We start from the raw sequence: 21,341 nt of genomic DNA, 5'->3' as shown, positions 1-21,341 counted from the left end.
CACTTTATTCTCCTTCTGTATCTTGGGGTTTTTCGGTCTTATTTCGGTCCACCGACGCTAGGGGGCGCGACTGGACCAAAGATGATCCCGTCTGAGCCATAAAACAGGAGCTATAAACGGCTTTTGCTGCTTTGAAAATTAACAAAAGAGCTCTCTCGTGCATTTATTTATTTAAAAACGATAGTCATTTCGATGTTTGTGTGCAGTTTGTCTTTATACTAAAATCCTCTTGGTTCTTTGTGTTTAATCAGCCTCAAATTGTAAAACTAGGACGCAAAACTTTCACAGCCTCGAGAATATTTGCTCACATATGAATCGTGTAAACATGATTCGTGATCCCCACAAAACTGTGTGTGTGTGTGTGTGTGTGTGTGTTGTGTGTGTGTGTGTGTGTGTGTGTGTGTGTGTGGTCCCACCCAGCAGACTTGGGGCAAAAAAAAGAGAGATAATCTTCATCTGTCTCCTTTTTCCCGGCTGAGTCACAGGACATCTGCTAAATAACGAGCAGCACTGTAGAAACTTTGGCCTTCCAACCACAACGGGTGCGTGTCTGACTTGTTTGTCGTCTCTCTCCTCCTCCTCTTCCTCCTCCTCCTCCTCCTCCTCCACTCCTTTTAACCACCTCACTGTCAGCCTGTCTCCCTCTTTCTTGCGCCCCCCCGCTGGGTGGCCCAGTAGGTGGATGATTAGGTAGGATGCTGGAGAGTGTAAGTGTGACAGCTTTCAGACACCCACCTCTGCGCTGAGTCATGGATGGCGGCGGTGAGCATGTGATCTTATCACCAGGGTGACTTGGGAAGATCTGTGTAGCCACGTTGTTGCATCGCGACAACGTTTATTCGTTTTCAACCTGGAGCCATTTTAAGGGATAAATCCGTATGTTCAGTTTATCGCCTGATATCAGGCCAACCGCTACAATGCTACACGATAAACAGAGGTTTAATGAATAATCTGCAGTCCCCACAAACCCTTATCAACATGTAATAACACATTTGTGACAACAATATGTGTATGATAAAGATATTTATATTCTGCACCTATCTGTAATGTGCTAAACTATCACGTGCGCTGCCTAAACTGCCGCCTATTTAAACGTTCTTTCACCCTTTGAACAAACAGTTTTTTAATTGCAGAGACGTCGCCTCAAACACCTTCGATAGATGAAGAGTTGTTGCTATGAAACAGCCGTGAATTCAAACGTGGTTGGGCCACAGGAAGCGGACACAGCTGGCCACCATCATCGCTCTGGTGCTGGTCACCGCGTGTGTCTCCACACCACCGACCAACCGGGTCCGTAACTGGAGAAGCAGATATCTGGTTCGATGAGGAGTCAGTAGCTACTGACCTCAGGAGAACCCCAGCGAGGTGCATCCCCACAAGACCTGAGCCTGCTCCTGCACCTGAACACAGAGTGCCAGCTGTCAGATCAAGCAGTGTGTGTGTGTGTGTGTGTGTGTGTGTGTGTGTGTGTGTGTGTGTGTGTGCGTGTGTGTGTGTGTGTGTGTATTATGTATATTTGTGGTGCCAGTCATGAACTGCTACTAGACGGATCCTGTTTCTTTCTGTGGTAGTAGAGTGTGGTGTGTGTGTGTGTGTGTGGTGTGTGTGTGTGTGTGGTGTGTGTGTGTGTGTGTGGTGTGTGTGTGTGTGTGTGTGTCCTCACAACGTTAAAGGTGTTTGAGGGTTGAAAACACTTCATTCATGTGGACAGTCTTTAAATTTATTAAGAATAGCAACAATCTTCCTTTAGTATTTATCTTTTATTTTATTTTACAACTGCATCAGTAACAATCAGGTGAAAGTACAACACACCTTTCTGTTAAAGTATGTTCACACTGAACATTCAGTCCTCTGGATGAGTAAACACACACACACACACACACACACACAGACACAGACACACACACACACACACACACACTCCCTGTGAGAGGCAGGATTTCACATAACTAAATATCCAAGTGCAATAAAGTGCAGTCATGTTATCAGTGACAGACAAACTGGGAAAAGAAAACCCTAAAACTGTCCTGTTAGTGTCTCTGTCCCACTATAACCAGTCCAGTTAGTCTTCCTGTCCCACTATAACCAGTCCAGTTAGTGTCTCTGTCCCATTATAACCAGTCCAGTTAGCCTCTCTGTCCCACTATAACCAGTCCAGTTAGTTTCTCTGTCCCATTATAACCAGTCCAGTTAGTTTCTCTGTCCCACTATAACTAGTCCAGTTAGTCTCTCTGTCCCACTATAACCAGTCCAGGTAGTCTCTCTCTGTCCCACTATAACCAGTCCAGTTAGTCTCCTGTCCCTATAACAGTCCAGTTAGTCTCCCTGTACTATAACCAGTCCAGGTAGTCTTCTCTGTCCCACTATAACCAGTCCAGTTAGTCTCTCTGTCCCACTATAACCAGTCCAGTTAGTCTCTCTGTCCCACTATAACCAGTCCAGTTAGTCTCCCTGTCCCATTATAACCAGTCCAGTTAGTCTCTGTCCCACTATAACCAGTCCAGTTATTCTCTCTGTCCCACTATAACCAGTCCAGTTAGTCTCTGTCCCACTATAACCAGTCCAGTTATTCTCTCTGTCCCACTATAACAGTCCAGTTAGTCTCTCTGTCCCACTATAACCAGTCCAGTTAGTCTTCCTGTCCCACTATAACCAGTCCAGTTATTCTCTCTGTCCCATTATAACCAGTCCAGTTAGTCTCTGTCCCATTATAACCAGTCCAGTTAGTCTCTGTCCCACTATAACCAGTCAGTTAGTCTCTGTCCCACTATAACCAGTCCAGGTAGTCTCTCTGTCCCACTATAACCAGTCCAGTTAGTCTCTCTGTCCCATATAACCAGTCCAGTTATTCTCTCTGTCCCACTAAAACCAGTCCAGTTAGTCTCTCTGTCCCACTATAACCAGTCAGTTAGTCTCTGTCCCACTATAACCAGTCCAGTTAGTCTCTCTGTCCCACTATAACCAGTCCAGTTAGTCTCCTGTCCCACTATAACCAGTCCAGTTATTCTCTCTGTCCCACTATAACCAGTCCAGTTAGTTCTCTCTGTCCCATTATAACCAGTCAGTTAGTCCCTGTCCCACTATAACCAGTCCAGTTAGTCTCTGTCCATATAACCAGTCCAGTTAGTCTCTGTCCCACTATAACCAGTCCAGTTAGTCTGTCCCACTATAACCAGTCCAGTTAGTCTCTCTGTCCCACTAAAACCAGTCCAGTTATTCTCTGTCCCACTATAACCAATCCAGTTATTCTCTGTCCCATTATAACCAGTCCAGTTAGTCTCTCTGTCCCACTATAACCAGTCCAGTTAGTCTCTCTGTCCCACTATAACCAGTCCAGTTAGTCTCTCTGTCCCACTATAACCAGTCCAGTTAGTCTCTCTGTCCCATTATAACCAGTCCAGTTAGTCTCTCTGTCCCACTATAACCAGTCCAGTTAGTCTCTGTCCCATTATAACCAGTCCAGTTAGTCTCTGTCCCACTATAACCAGTCCAGTATTGTCCCTGTCCCACTATAACCAGTCCAGTTAGTCTCTCTGTCCCACTATAACCAGTCCAGTTAGTCTCTGTCCCACTATAACCAGTCCAGTTATTGTCCCTGTCCCACTATAACCAGTCCAGTTAGTCTCTGTCCCACTATAACCAGTCCAGTTTTCTCCTGTCCCACTATAACCAGTCCAGTTAGTCTCTCTGTCCCACTATAACCAGTCCAGTTATTTCTCTGTCCCACTATAACCAGTCCAGTTAGTCTCCCTGTCCCACTATAACCAGTCCAGTTAGTCTCTGTCCCACTATAACCAGTCAGTTATTCTCTCTGTCCCACTATAACCAGTCCAGTTAGTCTCCCTGTCCCACTATAACCAGTCCAGTTAGTCTCTGTCCACTATAACCAGTCCAGTTATTGTCTCTGTCCCACTAACCAGTCCAGTTAGTCTCTCTGTCCCACTATAACCAGTCCAGTTAGTCTCTCTGTCCCACTATAACCAGTCCAGTTAGTCTCTGTCCCACTATAACCAGTCCAGTTAGTCCTGTCCACTATAACCAGTCCAGTTAGTTTCTCTGTCCCACTATAACCAGTCCAGTAGTCTCCCTGTCCCACTATAACCAGTCCAGTTAGTCTCCCTGTCCCACTATAACCAGTCCAGTAGTCTCCCTGTCCCACTATAACCAGTCCAGTTATTCTCTCTGTCCCACTATAACCAGTCCAGTTAGTCTCCCTGTCCCACTATAACCAGTCCAGTTAGTCCCTGTCCCACTATAACCAGTTCAGTTATTCTCCTGTCCCACTATAACCAGTCCAGTTAGTCTCTCTGTCCCACTATAACCAGTCCAGTTAGTCTGTCTGTCCCACTATAACCAGTCCAGTTAGTCTCCCTGTCCCACTATAACCAGTCCAGTTAGTTTCTCTGTCCCACTATAACCAGTCCAGTTAGTCTCCCTGTCCCACTATAACCAGTCCAGTTTTTCTCTGTCCCACTATAACCAGTCCAGTCTCTCTGTCCCACTATAACCAGTCCAGTTAGTCTCCTGTCCCACTATAACCAGTCCAGTTAGTCTCTCTGTCCCACTATAACCAGTCCAGTTAGTCTCTCTGTCCCTTATAACCAGTCCAGTTAGTCTCCCTGTCCCACTATAACCAGTCCAGTTAGTCTCCCTGTCCCACTATAACCAGTCCAGTTAGTCTCTCTGTCCCATTATAACCAGTCCAGTTAGTCTCTGTCCCATTAACCAGTCCAGTTAGTCTCCCTGTCCCACTATAACCAGTCCAGTTAGTCTCTCTGTCCCATTATAACCAGTCCAGTTAGTCTCTGTCCCATTATAACCAGTCCAGTTAGTCTCCCTGTCCCACTATAACCAGTCCAGTTAGTGTCTCTGTCCCACTATAACCAGTCCAGTTAGTCTCTCTGTCCCATTATAACCAGTCCAGTTAGTCTCTGTCCCATTATAACCAGTCCAGTTAGTCTCTGTCCCATTATAACCAGTCCAGTTAGTCTCCCTGTCCCACTATAACCAGTCCAGTTAGTCTCTGTCCCATTAAACCAGTCCAGTTAGTCTCTCTGTCCCACTATAACCAGTCCAGTTAGTCTCTCTGTCCCACTATAACCAGTCCAGTTAGTCTGTCTGTCCCACTATAACCAGTCCAGTTAGTCTCCCTGTCCCACTATAACCAGTCCAGTTAGTTTCTCTGTCCCACTATAACCAGTCCAGTCTCTCTGTCCCACTATAACCAGTCCAGTTAGTCTCCCTGTCCCACTATAACCAGTCCAGTTAGTCTCTCTGTCCCACTATAACCAGTCCAGTTAGTCTCCCTGTCCCACTATAACCAGTCCAGTTAGTCTCTCTGTCCCACTATAACCAGTCCAGTTAGTTTCTCTGTCCCACTATAACCAGTCCAGTTAGTCTCCCTGTCCCACTATAACCAGTCCAGTTAGTGTCTCTGTCCCACTATAACCAGTCCAGTTAGTCTCTCTGTCCCTTATAACCAGTCCAGTTAGTCTCCCTGTCCCACTATAACCAGTCCAGTTAGTCTCCCTGTCCCACTATAACCAGTCCAGTTAGTCTCCCTGTCCCACTATAACCAGTCCAGTTAGTCTCTCTGTCCCATTATAACCAGTCCAGTTAGTCTCTGTCCCATTATAACCAGTCCAGTTAGTCTCCCTGTCCCACTATAACCAGTCCAGTTAGTGTCTCTGTCCCACTATAACCAGTCCAGTTAGTCTCTCTGTCCCATTATAACCAGTCCAGTTAGTCTCTGTCCCATTATAACCAGTCCAGTTAGTCTCTGTCCCACTATAACCAGTCCAGTTAGTCTCCCTGTCCCATTATAACCAGTCCAGTTAGTGTCTCTGTCCCACTATAACCAGTCCAGTTAGTCTCTCTGTCCCAGTGCTTCTCTATGGTAAAGATGTACATGCGCAGTCTCAATCACAATATTTGGAGCACGTGCACGTGTATTTTGTCATTTCTCTCCCTTTCTTTTCTCGCATTGTTTGACAATAACATCCAGCTTTTCTTTTTCATTCAAGACCTTTTGAAATGTACATTTATGGGCTGATATGAGCTGTTTGGAACATAATCTGTCCCCAGCAAATCCTGTTAGCAGGCAACGATAATTAGCCGAGGACGCGTGTGATGCAGACGAGCGCACAATGAACGCGGGTCAAAAAAATGAATCAATGCCACGTTTTAGAGGCAGCACCCACACTGTGAATGAGAGCCCACTGCGTAGCACCTCCACAATGGGACCTACAGCAAAGCAATGCAAACACACACACACACACACACACACACACCGGCACATGTGAGGAGAGATCCGACAAAGCAAAGGATGATGGTGATTATGACACATAGCTAAGCCACCCACAGTGGTGCCTGTGCGAGGGCAGAGCACATCAAACTGAGCAAGTGTAACACATGCTCTGTGTCAGTCCTCCCCTGCACTGGCATGTAATGCATGACACATAGCGGAGCCACCTACAGGCCTGCTGTCTCCGCGCCCAACTGATGAGCAGGGTTTGGGGGGGCAACTGGGGGTACAAACCAGGGAGCTGCCACTTTGTCCTGCAAGAATGAGTCGTGCGAACACTCCCAAGCTGCTCTGCGTGTGCGAGAGGGTGTGAGAACTGCTTGTTTTGATAAGAATGTCAGCTTCCAAATTTAAATAGATCCCTAAATGTCAGTTGGAGCGGAGCACATGAGCACGTCGATGAAAGTCATCTGTTGTTGCACGCCGCCCCCGGCTCATCACGTGAAGTCATGGTTGCCACCACCCCCCGGGTGTTGCGTGGCTGCAGGGGGCATCTGCCCAGGGCTGGGTGCTATTCCTCTTATGTGAGGAGCATGTGGTATTTGTGGGTGGGGGGGGGGGGGGGGCAGCCAAGCACCATTTGATCTGATGGACCTTTGGGTGAGTGAGACAGACTTAGACTAGACCAGTGTGGACTGGGACAGAGAGGGGACGCTGGTACTGGATCCGGCCTCTTTCACACAAAAACACTGCCACACGTGCACACGCACATGCACACGCACAGACTCTGATTGTAGATAAGAAAATACCATAAAAGTGATGTGAAATATTTATATGCTGTTAAGCTCCACCCACATTTCAGCTGATGACCAATCTTTGTACTTCTGACCTGAATTATCTGTCATTTCACCTTTAAGATGAGGACCTTCTGGAACTTTTGGGCTATTTTAGGCCAAAAACCCCCAACCTGAGCATTTACCAAGAAAGCGTGTATTCATTTGTAAACATGACGTCTTGTTTTTGCCCATTGGCGACATATTTCCACGTAGAACCCAGGGGCCCTGTCACGATGATCCTTCTCAAGAACTTTTAGTAGTAATGCTGCTAATATTTGGAGATCAAATGTTGAAATTATTGCATCTTCCAGATCCCTTTAAGGGACACGCTGAAGATCACGTAAACCTTTAGTTCACATGAACATCACGGTTCTTCCTGGTCGGACCGGAACAAACAGCTCCACCCGTGGAGTGAGGTCAGTTTACTGAGGTTCTTTGGACATTGACTGAAATAGAAAGATGTTAACCCAGTGCTGGGCAGCAGGCTGAAGTTAGTGAGAGACGTCTTGACTTTTGTTGCGCTCACATCTGGAAAATAGAAAAATCTGAGCACCGGTTGTTGTTTTCTCCACGGCTGCGCGTCTTCTCGCTCCTCACCTGCTCAGTTCAGTTCACTTTTCCTGCAGCTCTTTTGTGCGGCTGGATTCCTCCATCCTGACATCCCTTCACCTGCCAACATCTGGCACCGAGACGCCAGCCGTGCGTTCCGCCTCATCTCGTCTTCCTTGTTCCACGTCTGCCTCTCGGTCTCTGAACAACGTCTCCTCCTCTTTGCTGTGTTTGTCAGCGTTTGTTCACTGAACGACGTCCAACACAATCGGACATCTGCTGCTCCGTCATTACGTGCAACACTGCCATTCAGCCTGCGAACATCAAATGTTACAGAGAAATATTTGGAATTCTGAGCATAGATCCAAAGCCAACAGTTGTCACTGCAGTGTTTCGGTGCACCTGGACGTAGCTGCTGCTACCTGGCTCTCCTGGCTTTACTAAGACCTGCAGCTCCACATAAAGCAGAGTAAAATGCAGCATCTCAGCCTAATGATGCTACGTGAGAGTTGCGGGGCTAGCAGAGCTTAATGTTGCAGCCTTTATACAGGCTGAGGTGAGAGCACGGAGGCAGTGGGAGCTACATTAGTGGAAACTCTGTTACTAGACCAGTTTAGTGAATGGATTTTAAACCCACCTTGTTGCTCTTCCTCTGCACGACGTCATCTTTCGGGATGGCTCCCAAGTGCAGCAAATGCTTCAAATCTTTCTTCCTAACTCATTTTTTCGGATGTACTCCAGCAGTTATGAACAGCTGGCCTTTTCTTTCCACATAGAAAACGTTTGCAAGGTCACACAAAAGTTTTTCTCCATCATTTTTTCTGCCGTGTCCCTTCAGGGGATCCGTAGCATCCAGACAGTAGATGCAAAGATAAAATGGAAACCTTTCAATATGGACCTCTGGACCTCAATATGGAGAGCTGAAGGCAAAAGAAGCTGATTTAAGTAAATGACAGTTGAGAGATGAAACTGAGAATAAATCGAGGATGAGGAGGGTGTGGCTGCAGGGCCAGAGAGCCTGAGCTTGGGTCACCGACGAGGAGTGTAAGGGGGGGGGGGGGCTGTGAGCCGTGCCAGTAGGAAGAGTTTGTTCCTCGGGACTCAGTGTCAACACACGCTGTCCCAATATAGCTACTGTCACAGAGCCAGGCATACCTTTCACTGGCATCTCCCCATCGCCCCGCGCCTCACTCACGTTCTTCCCTCTCCCAGCCTTCGGACCAACATTCGGACTTTCCTCCCTCTCTCCCTGCACCCGTCCATCAGCGTCACGTCCCCAGTGCTAAATTAACCGAGCTCTCTTGCCCTTCCGTGTGCACGTTACAGGCTCGACACCTCACCAGACATGGTTTAATATAACAGACATTCTCTTCGCTCTCCACCCGCTCTCACATTACCCTCTTTCCATCTCCCATCCCCTCCACTGTCACACAGGATTCGACCGCTCCTTATTTTAGCTTTATTTTATATTTTGTCTGCTGCAAAAGTAAAAAATGTTGTTCTTGCATAACGCCCCATTGCCATGGTAACTTAAAAAAAACATGTTGTCTTTTCTTTCTCTATCAAATAGATAACCCTGAACTGACATCAGCCAATGTGGATCTGCGTCTACATGAGCTTCGCTCTCTCCAGGCTCTCCAGGTGGCCCTTTTCCCCATCTCCAGTCCCCATCTTCCTCTCTCTCTCGCACTCCAACATCATGCACACCCCCAAACACCCCCTTTCTTCCTCCTCCCCTCTGACCACCACCTCGCCACTTGCTGTGGTAATCCCATTACTCATGTGTGAATACCAGCTGGGGAAGAGAGTGGGAGGGAGTGGGGGGAAGGAGAATGTGGACAGAGGATAACTGTGTCAAGGCCTCTGATCTCAACCAGACAGTTGGACAGTCGACGAGGGTTTTTTTTCTCAAAGTTGCCCATAGAAAAGAAGAAAATACCGATTCTGAACAAAATGTGAAAGGTCTGGAAGTTGAATAGTTTTAAGGGGCAGTTGGAAGATAGCAAAGGGAGGATAGAGGCAGGCGGGATGACGGCGGTGTCTCCTGGCAGCTAGATTGGCAGGCTTGAAAATAAACAAGTTCTTTGATGACAAAGAGCCCATTGACTCTCTTCCGTCTTTCTATGTCTCTCTCTCTCTCCTGCTCCTTATTCTCAACAGCTTCACTCTTTTTCGGTCCTCTATGAAAGGGTGAGTTTAGATGGTGTGTGTGTGTGTGTGGGTGTGTGTGTGTGGGTCGGGTGGGGGCAATAACCGCACCCTCCTGCACTTGCTGTCCCCTCAGCTGCTGGTTTTCCTTTCATCTGGAATTCTCTCGCTCCATGTGCTTTTAAGTCTAGTGACCCAGCTTCCTTTCTTTTTCCTATTGCACAAGAAGTTAAAACTGTTTGTTACTCAAGGCCGACGAGCTGAATAAGAGTTTAACTTTGCCCGAGTTTGAAAGTGTTTTATAAAGTGCTGCAAGATGCTAATGGAGCGAGATTCTCGCTAGAAATCCAAGTGAATATCACTTTTCCAAAAAAATGGGTGGATGAAAAATCAAAGCCAAAAGAAAGAGTCAAGGAGACAGACAGTGAGTGTTCTCAGTACAGCAGGGGCATGAATCATCTCTTATTCTACATATTACACCTCTGTCAGTTCTCTTACGCCCTGTCCAGGAATTATAATCTTGCCTGCTGAGCTGAAATCCAGTTCTTCTTGTGCATGCATTGTGCGTGCGTGTTGTGTGTGTGTGTGTGTGTGTGGGGTGGCACAGTTAGAGGGTTGCCACACCCATTGTCCACGCTAATTACACTGACCTGAGCCATCTGTGTTGGAAACCAAAGTGGATAAAAAAAAACCCAACAAACATTCTCTTGAACTGATGGGAGGAATTTGCACCACTGATTTATCACAATTGTGATAACAATGTTTTAAAGATCAGATTTTAGACCTGGCCCACTAACGTGCTTGTTGTTCAGACCCACTCCCATCCCTCCTAACCTCGGATGCCACATCCTTTAACATGTGATAAAGACTAGAGAGGATAAGGGGGTGGGGAGAGGTCTCGACCTATAGGGAAGATATCCGCACCCGCACCCACCCAACTGCAGCCGTTCACACACAAATGCCGCGGTGACAAAATCTCTGCTCTCCCTTTCATTCGCTCAGTCTTTCTGTGCAGAGCGTCTGTCTGTCACTACGATTAGGAACGGACAGAGCTGCATAAAGCACAGAGGGGATAAGAGGGGGCGGGACGGGAGATAACGAGGGCTACAGATGATGTGGAACCAATAGGACAAGGCTCTTCTGTGATACATTTTGTTTGTCAAATACATCAACTTTGCTCACCAGCAAAATACACCTGTCCATCAAAAATCACTTTTAAAGGACAAAATGCAAGGAAAAGTGCATTTTTGTGGGCATATAAGCTGTGTTTTCTCACCCACACATTAGCCGAGAGGCACGTGTGATGAAACAAAAACAGGTTTTGATCATTCACATTTCACAAAACTGCACTCAGAACCTTACTGAGGTAAAGAAAGAAGCATTTGCTTAAGGAAAAGTACCTTTTCTGCACATGAAGGGCTCATGATTTATGGTTAGCTAACATCTGATCTGATCTTTAAAAGCTCTGAAATGCCTTTTTAGATCTTCAGTTTACAATAATGGACAGAAAAAAACCTTTCAACACCCCAGTCCATTTATGATCACTCACAAATAAACTAAATTAGTGAGAAATGACACAAAATAGAATTCAATGACTCAGGCAGATGCAATCACTCATCATCAAAACCTTCAAATGAATAATTTATCCCTGTCTGCTATTACCCGATTTCCAGATCTCAGTATACTGACACACAAATAACCTTTAATGAACCAAGATGGAAAAGGAGTGGATATGGTTATTTTGTATGTGCTCAATATTCCTGTGTTATCTTTTATATTACAGCTGCATCAATAAACAAAAACTTTAGCTCGCATTTCAAATACTGACCTCAGGGGAGCGTGAGGGAAGGAAAGAGGTGTAGGCACGGAGAGGTGGCAGAGGATGGAGGTAGGAGGAATGAAAGAGGTGTGAGAGTGAGGGAGGATACGTGGACGTATGGAAAGAGAACGATAAAAGAGGAAAAGAACAGTGGCGAAGGAAGAAAAGTATAGCTGAATAAAAGGAAAGGGCAGAAGGAAAGGGCAGAAGGAAGGAAGGAATAAAGTAGGCATGGAAGCACTGTGTTCAACTTTATCTACGGCAATAGTAAAATGTCGTCTGCTGTGTTTGACTTAATGGACACACACACACACACACACACGCACACACACGCACACACGCACACACACACAGATATTAGTGTACTCTGTGATTTGAGTTTGTCTGCCTCTCACTGTGAACAGCTTTTTGAAAAGCTTCACCCCAACAAAACTAGCATACTTAAAAAAGGTCAAAAACATGGACAGAACATATGAAGAATAACAGCAGGGGAGACAGAAGTGATTGAGTTGTTGTCAGTCGCTGTGTGAGAACATGGCCGGCAGCTCTGTCAAATGGCTTTCCTGCCGTCAAGACGACATTATAACGGCTTCCTGAACATGCAGGTTGAGCGTCTAATTTAAAGGCTCATTCTCCCCTCTCTGCTACACGCTCTTATCAGGCAGCACAGACAGGGTTTCCTGAGCCCGTCACAGAACAGCCAAAGAATTGCAGAGAAATCCTGTTTGTAAATCACACCACAGAGACAGTGCTGCTGTCAGGGGACTTTGTTTGCTTTGTTTTACTACTACGGTCTCATCCTGTTGACGAGGCAGGGGTCGCGGCAACCACTGATGTTACACGGCCAGGAAATTCACGTACAGCATCCATCCTGCGTTGTGGACCATGACCATGAGGAGGGGAGAGGAGATGCACTTCACCTCCCATGTCTAACGCCACGCCAACTCTGCTACACTTATCAATAACGCTGCACCTTCGTGTCAGTTGCAGAGGGGGAAGTGGATGATGTTCGACAGGAAACTTGTCAGGGCATGAAACCAGTCACGTCAATAAAGTTGCACCCTCATGTCTGTTGCAATCAAGCAACATCTGAAGAATTTGTTCGCTATTTACGCATCAGTATCAACAAGAAAAATATGATGGTGCTGCTTGGCTAGAGGATACAACAGGATGCCTGTTCAATGCAGCTAAGCAAGACTTTTAAGGTATTTTAAACACAACCGAGTGGGCCACTCAAAAGGCAGATTTTGAACTTTCCTCGTCATTGCTGATGGACCTTCCTGCTGGTGCACACCAACAGGCGTGGAACAGACATACATTTGCTCTAAAACTATAGACTGACCTGGAGATGTTGCCAAAAGTGACTCTTCTACTATTGGTTATTCCAACACTAATAGTTACACTACATAATTTTGATGTAGCCTTTGGCGGTGTAATTATGCAGAACTCTTTTATATTGACATATTCACATTCTTCTGCTTTTCCCTCTATCGCTTCTAAACCGTACACAGCTAGATTAAATCTCGCCAAAAACAACTCCGCCTTTTAACAACGTGTGATTAAGCAGTTGGTGAAAAGATAAAGTAGAATCGTGATTTCCGGTATTCCGTGTAAATGACTAACGTTTTTCATACCGGTGTAATTATCCTGCGCCTAATTTGATCACTGTCCCCTGATTGACGTAGGTGGCTTTAAGAGTGCAGCCGCTCTCGCGCTACAATCGCAGTCGGATGTGATGTCACCCCGGCAGAGCCGTGTCAGCGCGCGCTATGGCGGTCTCCCGGGTAACGCCGCGTGCTCCAGTGACGCGAGCCCAGGCCCTGGCTCATGGTGAGTGGGCGTGACTCGCCACGTAACCCCCTCCCCCCTCCCACCGGCTGCGTCACTGTGGGCGGGGCCAGCTCGGAAGAGAGCGAGCGAAACACAACACCCGGAGCGAGGCGCGGGGGGAGGAGAGACGGAGCTGAATGGTGCGGGAGGGAGCCAAAGACTTGAAAAAGTCCAGAAAGATAGTTCCCTCTTCCATTTGTTTGGCTTTCAGACGAAACTTCGCCGAGGAGAGATGCCAAGGAGCGACGGAGATGCGGCCGAGTCGAGATGAGAGGCGGCAGGAGAGTTGAGGGGAAACTTGCTGAAGCGAGAGGGGTTTTTCCGCCTGCTTCGTGTCGGGACAGTTAGCCGCTTTCCGCCGCAACTTCAACAGACACCACCGCTGCTGCGTGCGGTGCCAAACTCGAAGACCGATCGCGCGTTTGTGCCCCCCCCAGGCTGGTCGGAAAGAAGGCCGATTAGTGCTTCGTGAGCTGGGGAAGCGCGACGAGCGAGCGCGGCTGCCCCGTAATCGAGACCCGCCGAGGGAGAAGAAGGAGCGGCTACAAAAAGTTTCTTCCTCCAGTTTTCCAGCTTGGGAACTAGAGGGCGAGGAACAGGCCGGGAGACAGACTTTCATTCCACGGGCAACTTTGTGAAATTGGTCCTCAGCTCGGCAACTTCAGGCGTCCCTTCGTGGCTCCGGTGTGAGAATGAAAACCCCGGGGGACACTGGTAAGTTGGGCTTTTCAGCCTCCATTGATTCCTGTTTCTGACCATTTTACCCGGCCACTGCGGCTTGTTGTCGACATTCAGTTTCAAATCCGAAACCTGTTGCTTGTCGCTTCTCGGGCGGGTTCGACTCTTCCGTGGAGGCTTTGGGGACAGCATGCACCGAGCTCTGGAACAACTACTGTACAGTTGTTACAGCGACATCCTCCGTGTCACCCTGACAACCCAATTTCATCGTCTTGCATCTTTGGCACGACAAAATCTAAATGTTGGAGCCGTCCTGCGTTCCGTTCCCGAGGCGACCCGAGCAGGCGAGCCTCCTCAGGCGGTCACCGAACATCTAGAACATCTCGAACATCTCGAACATCCACTCGTCTGCTCGGCTTGTGTGTCTGTGAAGTGAGAGTTGAGGGGATTTCCAGCTCTCAGCTGTGTTCCTGAAATGCTTGCATAAGTTTGCAGGCGCTTCCCTCAGCAGCAGCCCGGAGAACCCATGTTGTAGATGGTTCCGTAGCGAGGAGGAATTACCATCACGACCTGCCCACACCAGAAAAATGCACGTTGCCTGATTCTAGTAAACGTTGCATACATATATTAACTTGGATGACAGAGTCGTGGTCTTTTTGCCTTGTAAATATCCAAACACATTGTCAAAGTGTTTGGCAGAAGATCCACCAAAGATGTGTAACTTTAGCAGATATTTTGTGGATTAGTCATGGGGATTAAACCGTTTTCTCTTGTATCAAACAGAAAAAACAAGAACATGCTGCACGCCAGCATGTGTTTATTCGGTGTTGACTATCCTGAGCGGAGCTTAACGTACATCCGTGCACATTGTGATGTCAGCGGTGCCGTGCGGCCCTGGTGTGGCACCGGGGATGTGGCCCTCCCTTCCCCCACCTGTTCTCAGCCCCTCGACCCTCCTCATTCCCACACACAGGGACACTCATTCTGCACAGGAGGCTCGTGCACGGTGTCGTGACATCAGAACATCCCGCTTTGATGACAAAGAATTCTGATGTTTCTAAATCCTGTTGGAGGCTACAAGAATCTGAGATTCTATCACAGTCGTGCTTGAACAATGGTGGGAAATGGATTTAATGTGTTGGACTTACAAAGAACTTGACTAAGTGGAAGCAAGTCAGCACGTGCATGTGATGGTGGCACGACACCAATAATCACCTTATTATTATTATTATTATTATTATATTATCACGGCGCTGGTGTTTACTGATACTACGTCCGGTGTATCTTTAGTCCAGAAAGCTTGATCCTCAACAGGAACACATTTATAATCACTGCAAGTTTCATTTTATTTGAGAAGACGTATCATTTATCTCAGGCTTTTTTCATATCTCCCGACGCCTTTATTTAACTTGTTGATCACAGTGCTTCCCCATTCTGCCTAATCGTTCTTTCTTTGCCATAAGGACAGAAGTTGCTGCATGTTTGTGCCGCCAGTGCAGCATTTACAACATTGCCTGGATAAATGCAGGATAAAAGTGTCATCATCTCATCCTGGGATGCTTTGTGATGAAGGATTAATCCCGTGTGATGCTTCTTTCACGTCGCCACTGGATTCTTGCGCTCTGTTTATCACTTTCATTTTATTAGTCCGAGAAGATGATGGGATTCCTGCTGCGATAAAGAGTTGATGTGATGAAGCAGGAAATGGTGGCGCTAATCTGGCGACGCTGGCAGGCCTGCATTGTTTTGAAGTTGTTGGAAAGTGATTTAATTTGCCTTTTTTATCTTATCACTGCCGCAGGCCGGCCTTTGTTCCATTTTGATGTCGTTTCGGGAATCGTTCGGAGGGATATTGTGTTGCTCCGAAGAGAAAGTCGCACTGTACCTTTGCGAGCATGTTAACGAACGGGCTCATAATTGGGTTCTGGTAACAGACGCCTCCCTCCATCGCTCCAGCTCTCTCCAAGCATTTCAGTTTTTCTTTAGGTTATCTCCTGTCACTCTTTCATCCCTGCGATGACATAAAGACTGGTGGGTCGCTTTGTGTGATGGAATTACATAGTGGGACCCCGGGCACTAGAGTGGCCATTGTGTGTGTGTGTGGAGTGTGGGACAATGGTGGGAGTGGGGTAAGCCTTGGGGCTAATTGTGTATGGACCTGTGGGGCCAGGGACCTCTCATTGTAGTCATAATGGTGCAGAGCAGCTCATAGTTTGGTGCTTTGACAAGTGAAGAGATGGCACTTCTGTGTGTGTGTGTGTGTGTGTGTGTGTGTGTGAGAGAGGGTTAGAGAAAGAACTGAAAGTAAATTAAGTACATGTAGGTGCATCGATCTTTTTTTCATCCGTCTTTCAACCATTTCGTGAAACTTAATGAGGACTTCTTGTGCTGCTTTCCTGTGATTGACACGACTTATTTCTGATTTCTGACCTATTTCTGCCAGACATACGCAGTCTGACTGCCCTCCCATCCTTACGTGTCGGGGTTGGAGACACATTTGGGTGCAGGGAACTGAGAGGGAACATGTTTCCATGCTATTGCTAGTATATGCTTTCCACTCCTAACACAAGCACCTTGAAGATAAGCACACTGATTAGCCTTATCTGTAAAACTCCCTCATAGTGCACTGCTGACACAGCTAAACCTTCACCCCATGAAGTGGCGTCCTGCTGGGATGATGTTCTGCTCAACCAACAGACATCATGTCTCTACCAGACAATGACAAACCTGGTGGTTTCTCGTGGGGAAAAATAAAATATAATAATACGAACATTGTGTCTGATTTTGACAAATGACATGCGATTGAGGCGTATTTAGCCAGTAATGTGGCCTCAGAGAACAATGTGCTCAGCCAGATGCCAATAATGAACCTCTCCGTTTGTCCTGTGCTGCCCTTGAACCCAGAGCCCACAGCCAACAAGGCAGCCGCCCGCCCGCGGCCGTCTGGCTGCTGTCCAGCGCCACCGCCAGCGTGCTCGCCCACCCGCCTCAGGGGCTAACCCATTTAGCGTCAGGCATCGAGCGGTATAGATTATCGGCCTTTGGTTTGCTGTTTGAGTCTATAAAGTGCGTTTCAGCTTTGCGACACGTCCCGGGTGAAGGTGCTGATGGCGGGAGCCTCCTCTCCCCCTGGTGCCGTCGGCCGTAGCCACAGCGTGACCCCGTATCGACTGTATTGGCTATTAATCTGCTGCAGTAATGAGTTTGGTCTGTGGTGCGGGCCCTCTCTTACACACGTCTGGCAGTGGTGCACCATTGATACTAGATAACTGTAAGTCTTTAAGAAACGTGCACGAATGCATGCAAAACACTGGCTCACTCTCACACACTGCTCCCTTTTATTGGAATTCTTGGACCTCCCACATTCCTGCTTGGAAGGTTAATAGTTGCCGGCTGTGTTGCATTACTCATGAGGGGAAAACACAACAGTTACTATTTCTGCCAGCCTTTCCTCAACACACCAAATTAGTTGCTAGCAAATGAATGCACACATGCATGTGCTCATACACAGGCAGATTTTAAGAGGACAATAAAATCCTCTTAAAAATAAAAGCATTCTCAAATGTAAACGTTTTATTAAACCCAGAAGTCCAAGAACCTGCATCGACCCTATGCTATAGGCACACGCATCAGGAATCTCTACATATGGTTTAAAACAAAGGGGCTGGATTTGCTCTTGGTTTGTCTTTGATAAGACAGCGGAACGCTTCCACGGTCTGACTGACACAGAAAAGCGTGTTTAATCTAACAGGTTATTGAGCTGTAGCAAACGTTAGCATTGCTTTAGCGCCAGAACATGGCAACTTTGGAATCGTTACATATTAAACCTGAGCTGCTAACGACGCCACGCCGGCAGGGAAAATGATTTTTCTCCTGTCGCAACAATGACTAATCTTTGTTTCTTGGCCACAGGTCAAGCCGGTCGTTTCCGGTCAGATCTGTCGCGTCTGTGCGTGCTGTTGGTGGCTGGAAACTTCTCTCTGCCCACTTTCACTTCTCACTGCCTCCACTTTTTGCCTTTAAGCTGTTGAAGAAAAAGCGGGTTTGATGTTAGCTGCGACTGCACAGGACAGACGCCCGTGTTGCCTGGGCCGCCGTCGCTGGCGCCCTCAGCTGTTTCCACCTGTTGATGGTGGGAGCGGCGATCAAATGCCATTAAAGTTGTGAGGCCTACTAACATTTACACAATGGGAAGGCGGTCGTGTGCTGTCGAGACGCTTCTTCGCCGCCGGCCGTCACCTGGCGCTAGCGTCTCGGTGTGGGTGTGAGACTATAGAGCAATATATCGTTGTTCATCTAAATCCTTGCAAACTTGTTGTGTTTTATTAAAGTTGGATCAAACCTGATCAGATCTGTTGTTCAGTTGTCAGAGGATAAAAGGAAATCTGGATGATGTCATGATTGTAGGCGGCTGAGCCCCACAAGTCAGTGGACATCGGTCATGAATGTAACCCATGGCAACCGTTAAACACGTGTGTGACGGACGCATTAAAGTGATCTGATCACTGACATGTTACCGGGATCACGGGAGCTACGGGACAGGATAAAGGAAAAGTCAATAAACTAAACGGACTAAACGGGTAGAAAATGAGGCAGACTTTTCCAGGTGCTGGGCCACGTGAGCCTGGTTCTGGGCCGGTTTAGAACCGTGTCCCACTGCAGAACAACGTCTGAATGTGGTGCTGGAGCTCTTGAACCTGATCTGACACACACACACACACACACAGACAGCAAATATCGGGTAACTGCGTCTCTGCTCTCTAAACGAGAGGCTTTATTCTGACCCTCACCACACCCCCGGCTGTCCTTTAGGCACCATACCGCTGCGTCACCTCTCCGCCGGTTAAAGTTTGCATTGTGATCCGAGCCAGCCAGGCATGAGGCTACCGACCAAATCTCACTTTACTCTTCTCAGAACACTACTTGTGTTACACGTCAGTACAAAACGTGCGCGCGCTCCTGCAGCAGTGCCCAGTGTGCACCTCTTGTTAAACCTTCACAAATGCGTTTTCTTCAGCTCCCTCCTCGTTATTTATTGCATCATCTATAGGAGTGGGGTGTGAATGTATGCATTTCTTTGCATTTGGCCACTAGGTTGCAAACGGCTTGTCTGGAACAGGAGAAACGTTTGGAGCGACGTATCTGGCTGAGAGGCGACGTGGACTCTGGTATGTGCTGGAGGCAGCGGTATGCTTTCAATAACTGGACTTGTTCAGAAGTCACATCTGAGCAGCGTTGCTTCCTCCTCTCGTTACTACTCGTGAGACAAAATCCGACACGTCAGCAGTTCCAGCTTTCCGCCCTAATTAGATATTTTGACTTCTTACAGACACAACGAGCTGTTTTCGAAAGGCACATGGAAACTACTGTCATTATAAAAATGAGGGGAGTCGCATGGCGCTGAGCTGCCGATGGCGCTCCAAACGGGCCGCGGTAGAATCCCATAATCCCCCCACCGGTGCATGGCCTCCAAGGGTGCCTCTTTTCCTCCCAGTGGTAGTTCTCGCCCTGAGTGGTGTTGTAATGTGTCCTCCTAATCTCCTTAGATTAACTCCAGTAATGCTGCTCATGCTGAGGACATCTTTTTTTGTCAGGATCTGTGCACAAACTAGCTGATAAAGTAGCTCACAGGCAGGAAGAGCGGCCGCGGCCGCTTGTTTCTGAGGGTTTTGATCACGCCACTGATGGGGTTCTGACTCTGGGTCCACAGACATGATCCTGGTCCCATCCTCTGATTCGGGACGGAGCTGAGTGGAGCTCCTCACCCCTCTCTAACCCCTCAAGTCAGCAGACACTCCCAGCAGAAAGGCAGCAGAGTTTGAATAGTTCCTCTGGCTATTTTTATCTGGGAATCTGCCTCTGTGTTGGACGCAGGTTGTGGGGGTGGAGGACAAATATCTGCTCCAATTTTGGGTGATGGGAAGTCAGCAAAAGTGCTCCTGTTCCACTCGCCCCGCGTCGATTGTGTGCGAGCGCCTGCGTAGCTGGCAGGATGCTATTGAAATGCTGCCTGGCGCCAAGTTAAACTTTGTCTCCTGTCGCCCTCCTCCTCTTTCCCTTCATCCCCTCCCCCACTCCCCCTCTTTTCTTTGCCTCTTTCGCTGCTCCGTCTCTCCCTCCCTGCACCCCATGAAAGGAATGCAAAATCACATTTGGAGTTTTCTTTTCAACCAGTTTTTCCTCTTCCTCCGCCTGTCTGTCCTCGCCGAGCCGACTGTCTCTCTTTGTCTTTATCTCATTACTCTCCCTTCATGTTCAGACCTGTTCTTTTCGAACTTTGAGCTAAATAGTCCCAGGCTGCTGTCACCTAAGGAGGTTATCTCCCACACAGGAGGCAGTGCCGTAGAAAGTGTAAATACGCCGTTTAAACATGCCAGGATTAAAAAAGATTTAGATCTTAGCTCCACAAATTCCAGGATTGTCTGATCTGTGCGCATTGTGTAAAATTAAACCTGGTCCTGCAGTGGGGGGGCCGCCTGCACATAATTGCTACCCAAATGCTCTCAGTTCAGCTGGCACCGCCGATGTGTTTGTGTGTGACAGAAAAATTGCTAAGCTGCTACAGAAACGTCCTCTGCCTTTTCTGGGCCTCTTCTATCCTTCCAGACGATCCCACTTAGATTTCCGGGCGTTTTTACACGGACTTGAGAAATGGAAAAGTGAAGAAGAGACTACAAATCCGTCTTCCTCGTTCGGGATTGGCCGGTTATTTGCTCGACTTTGAAGGCAGATGTGTGCGCGGGATAGAGCGATAGTGTTTTCCCTGGAAACAGGCGAGTGTGTGTGTGTGTGTGTGTGTGTGTGTGTGTGTGCGTGTGTGTGTGTGTGTGTGTGTGTGCACCCACAGATGCTGTGAGTGAAACCTTTTTAGGCATCGATTGACCCTTTCAACCCAGCGTCCTCTCCCTCCTTCTCACTATCCTCCCTGTGTCACCAATCCACGGGCTAATACCCCAGTGGCGGCTCCTCTTCCATTAGCCTTCTCCCTTTCCTCCTCTCTCCCTCTTCTGTCTCCTTTCCTCCTCGCTCCCTCTTCTGTCTCCTTTCCTCCTCGCTCCCTCTTCTGTCTCCTTCCCTCCTCGCTCCCCCTTCTGTCTCCTTTCCTCCTCGCTCCCTCTTCTGTCTCCTTTCCTCCTCGCTCCCCCTTCTGTCTCCTTTCCTCGCTCCCTCTTCTGTCTCTGCTTTACCTACAAGCTGATTTGTTCCACGACCTCTCCATGAAGGCATCCATCACGTT

The 21,341-nt window shown here is 47.8% G+C and overlaps 1 protein-coding gene across 1 annotated transcript in view; it reads left to right on the top strand.

Moving 5' to 3' along the window:
- The first annotated feature begins 13,552 nt into the window (after positions 1-13,552).
- Positions 13,553-21,341, top strand: part of erfl3 (Ets2 repressor factor like 3) — a 34,441-nt gene continuing 26,652 nt past the window's right edge. Inside the window, 1 exon segment of the mRNA XM_057045925.1 lies at positions 13,553-14,140. Coding sequence (XP_056901905.1) covers positions 14,119-14,140 — 22 coding nt within the window. The 5' untranslated portion in view covers positions 13,553-14,118.

The sequence above is a fragment of the Takifugu flavidus genome, chromosome 10 (genome assembly GCF_003711565.1).
Source record: "Takifugu flavidus isolate HTHZ2018 chromosome 10, ASM371156v2, whole genome shotgun sequence".
In the NCBI taxonomy this organism is placed as follows: domain Eukaryota; kingdom Metazoa; phylum Chordata; class Actinopteri; order Tetraodontiformes; family Tetraodontidae; genus Takifugu; species Takifugu flavidus.
Note: the sequence above shows the minus strand (reverse complement) of the source record. Positions and strands in the feature narration are given on the sequence as shown.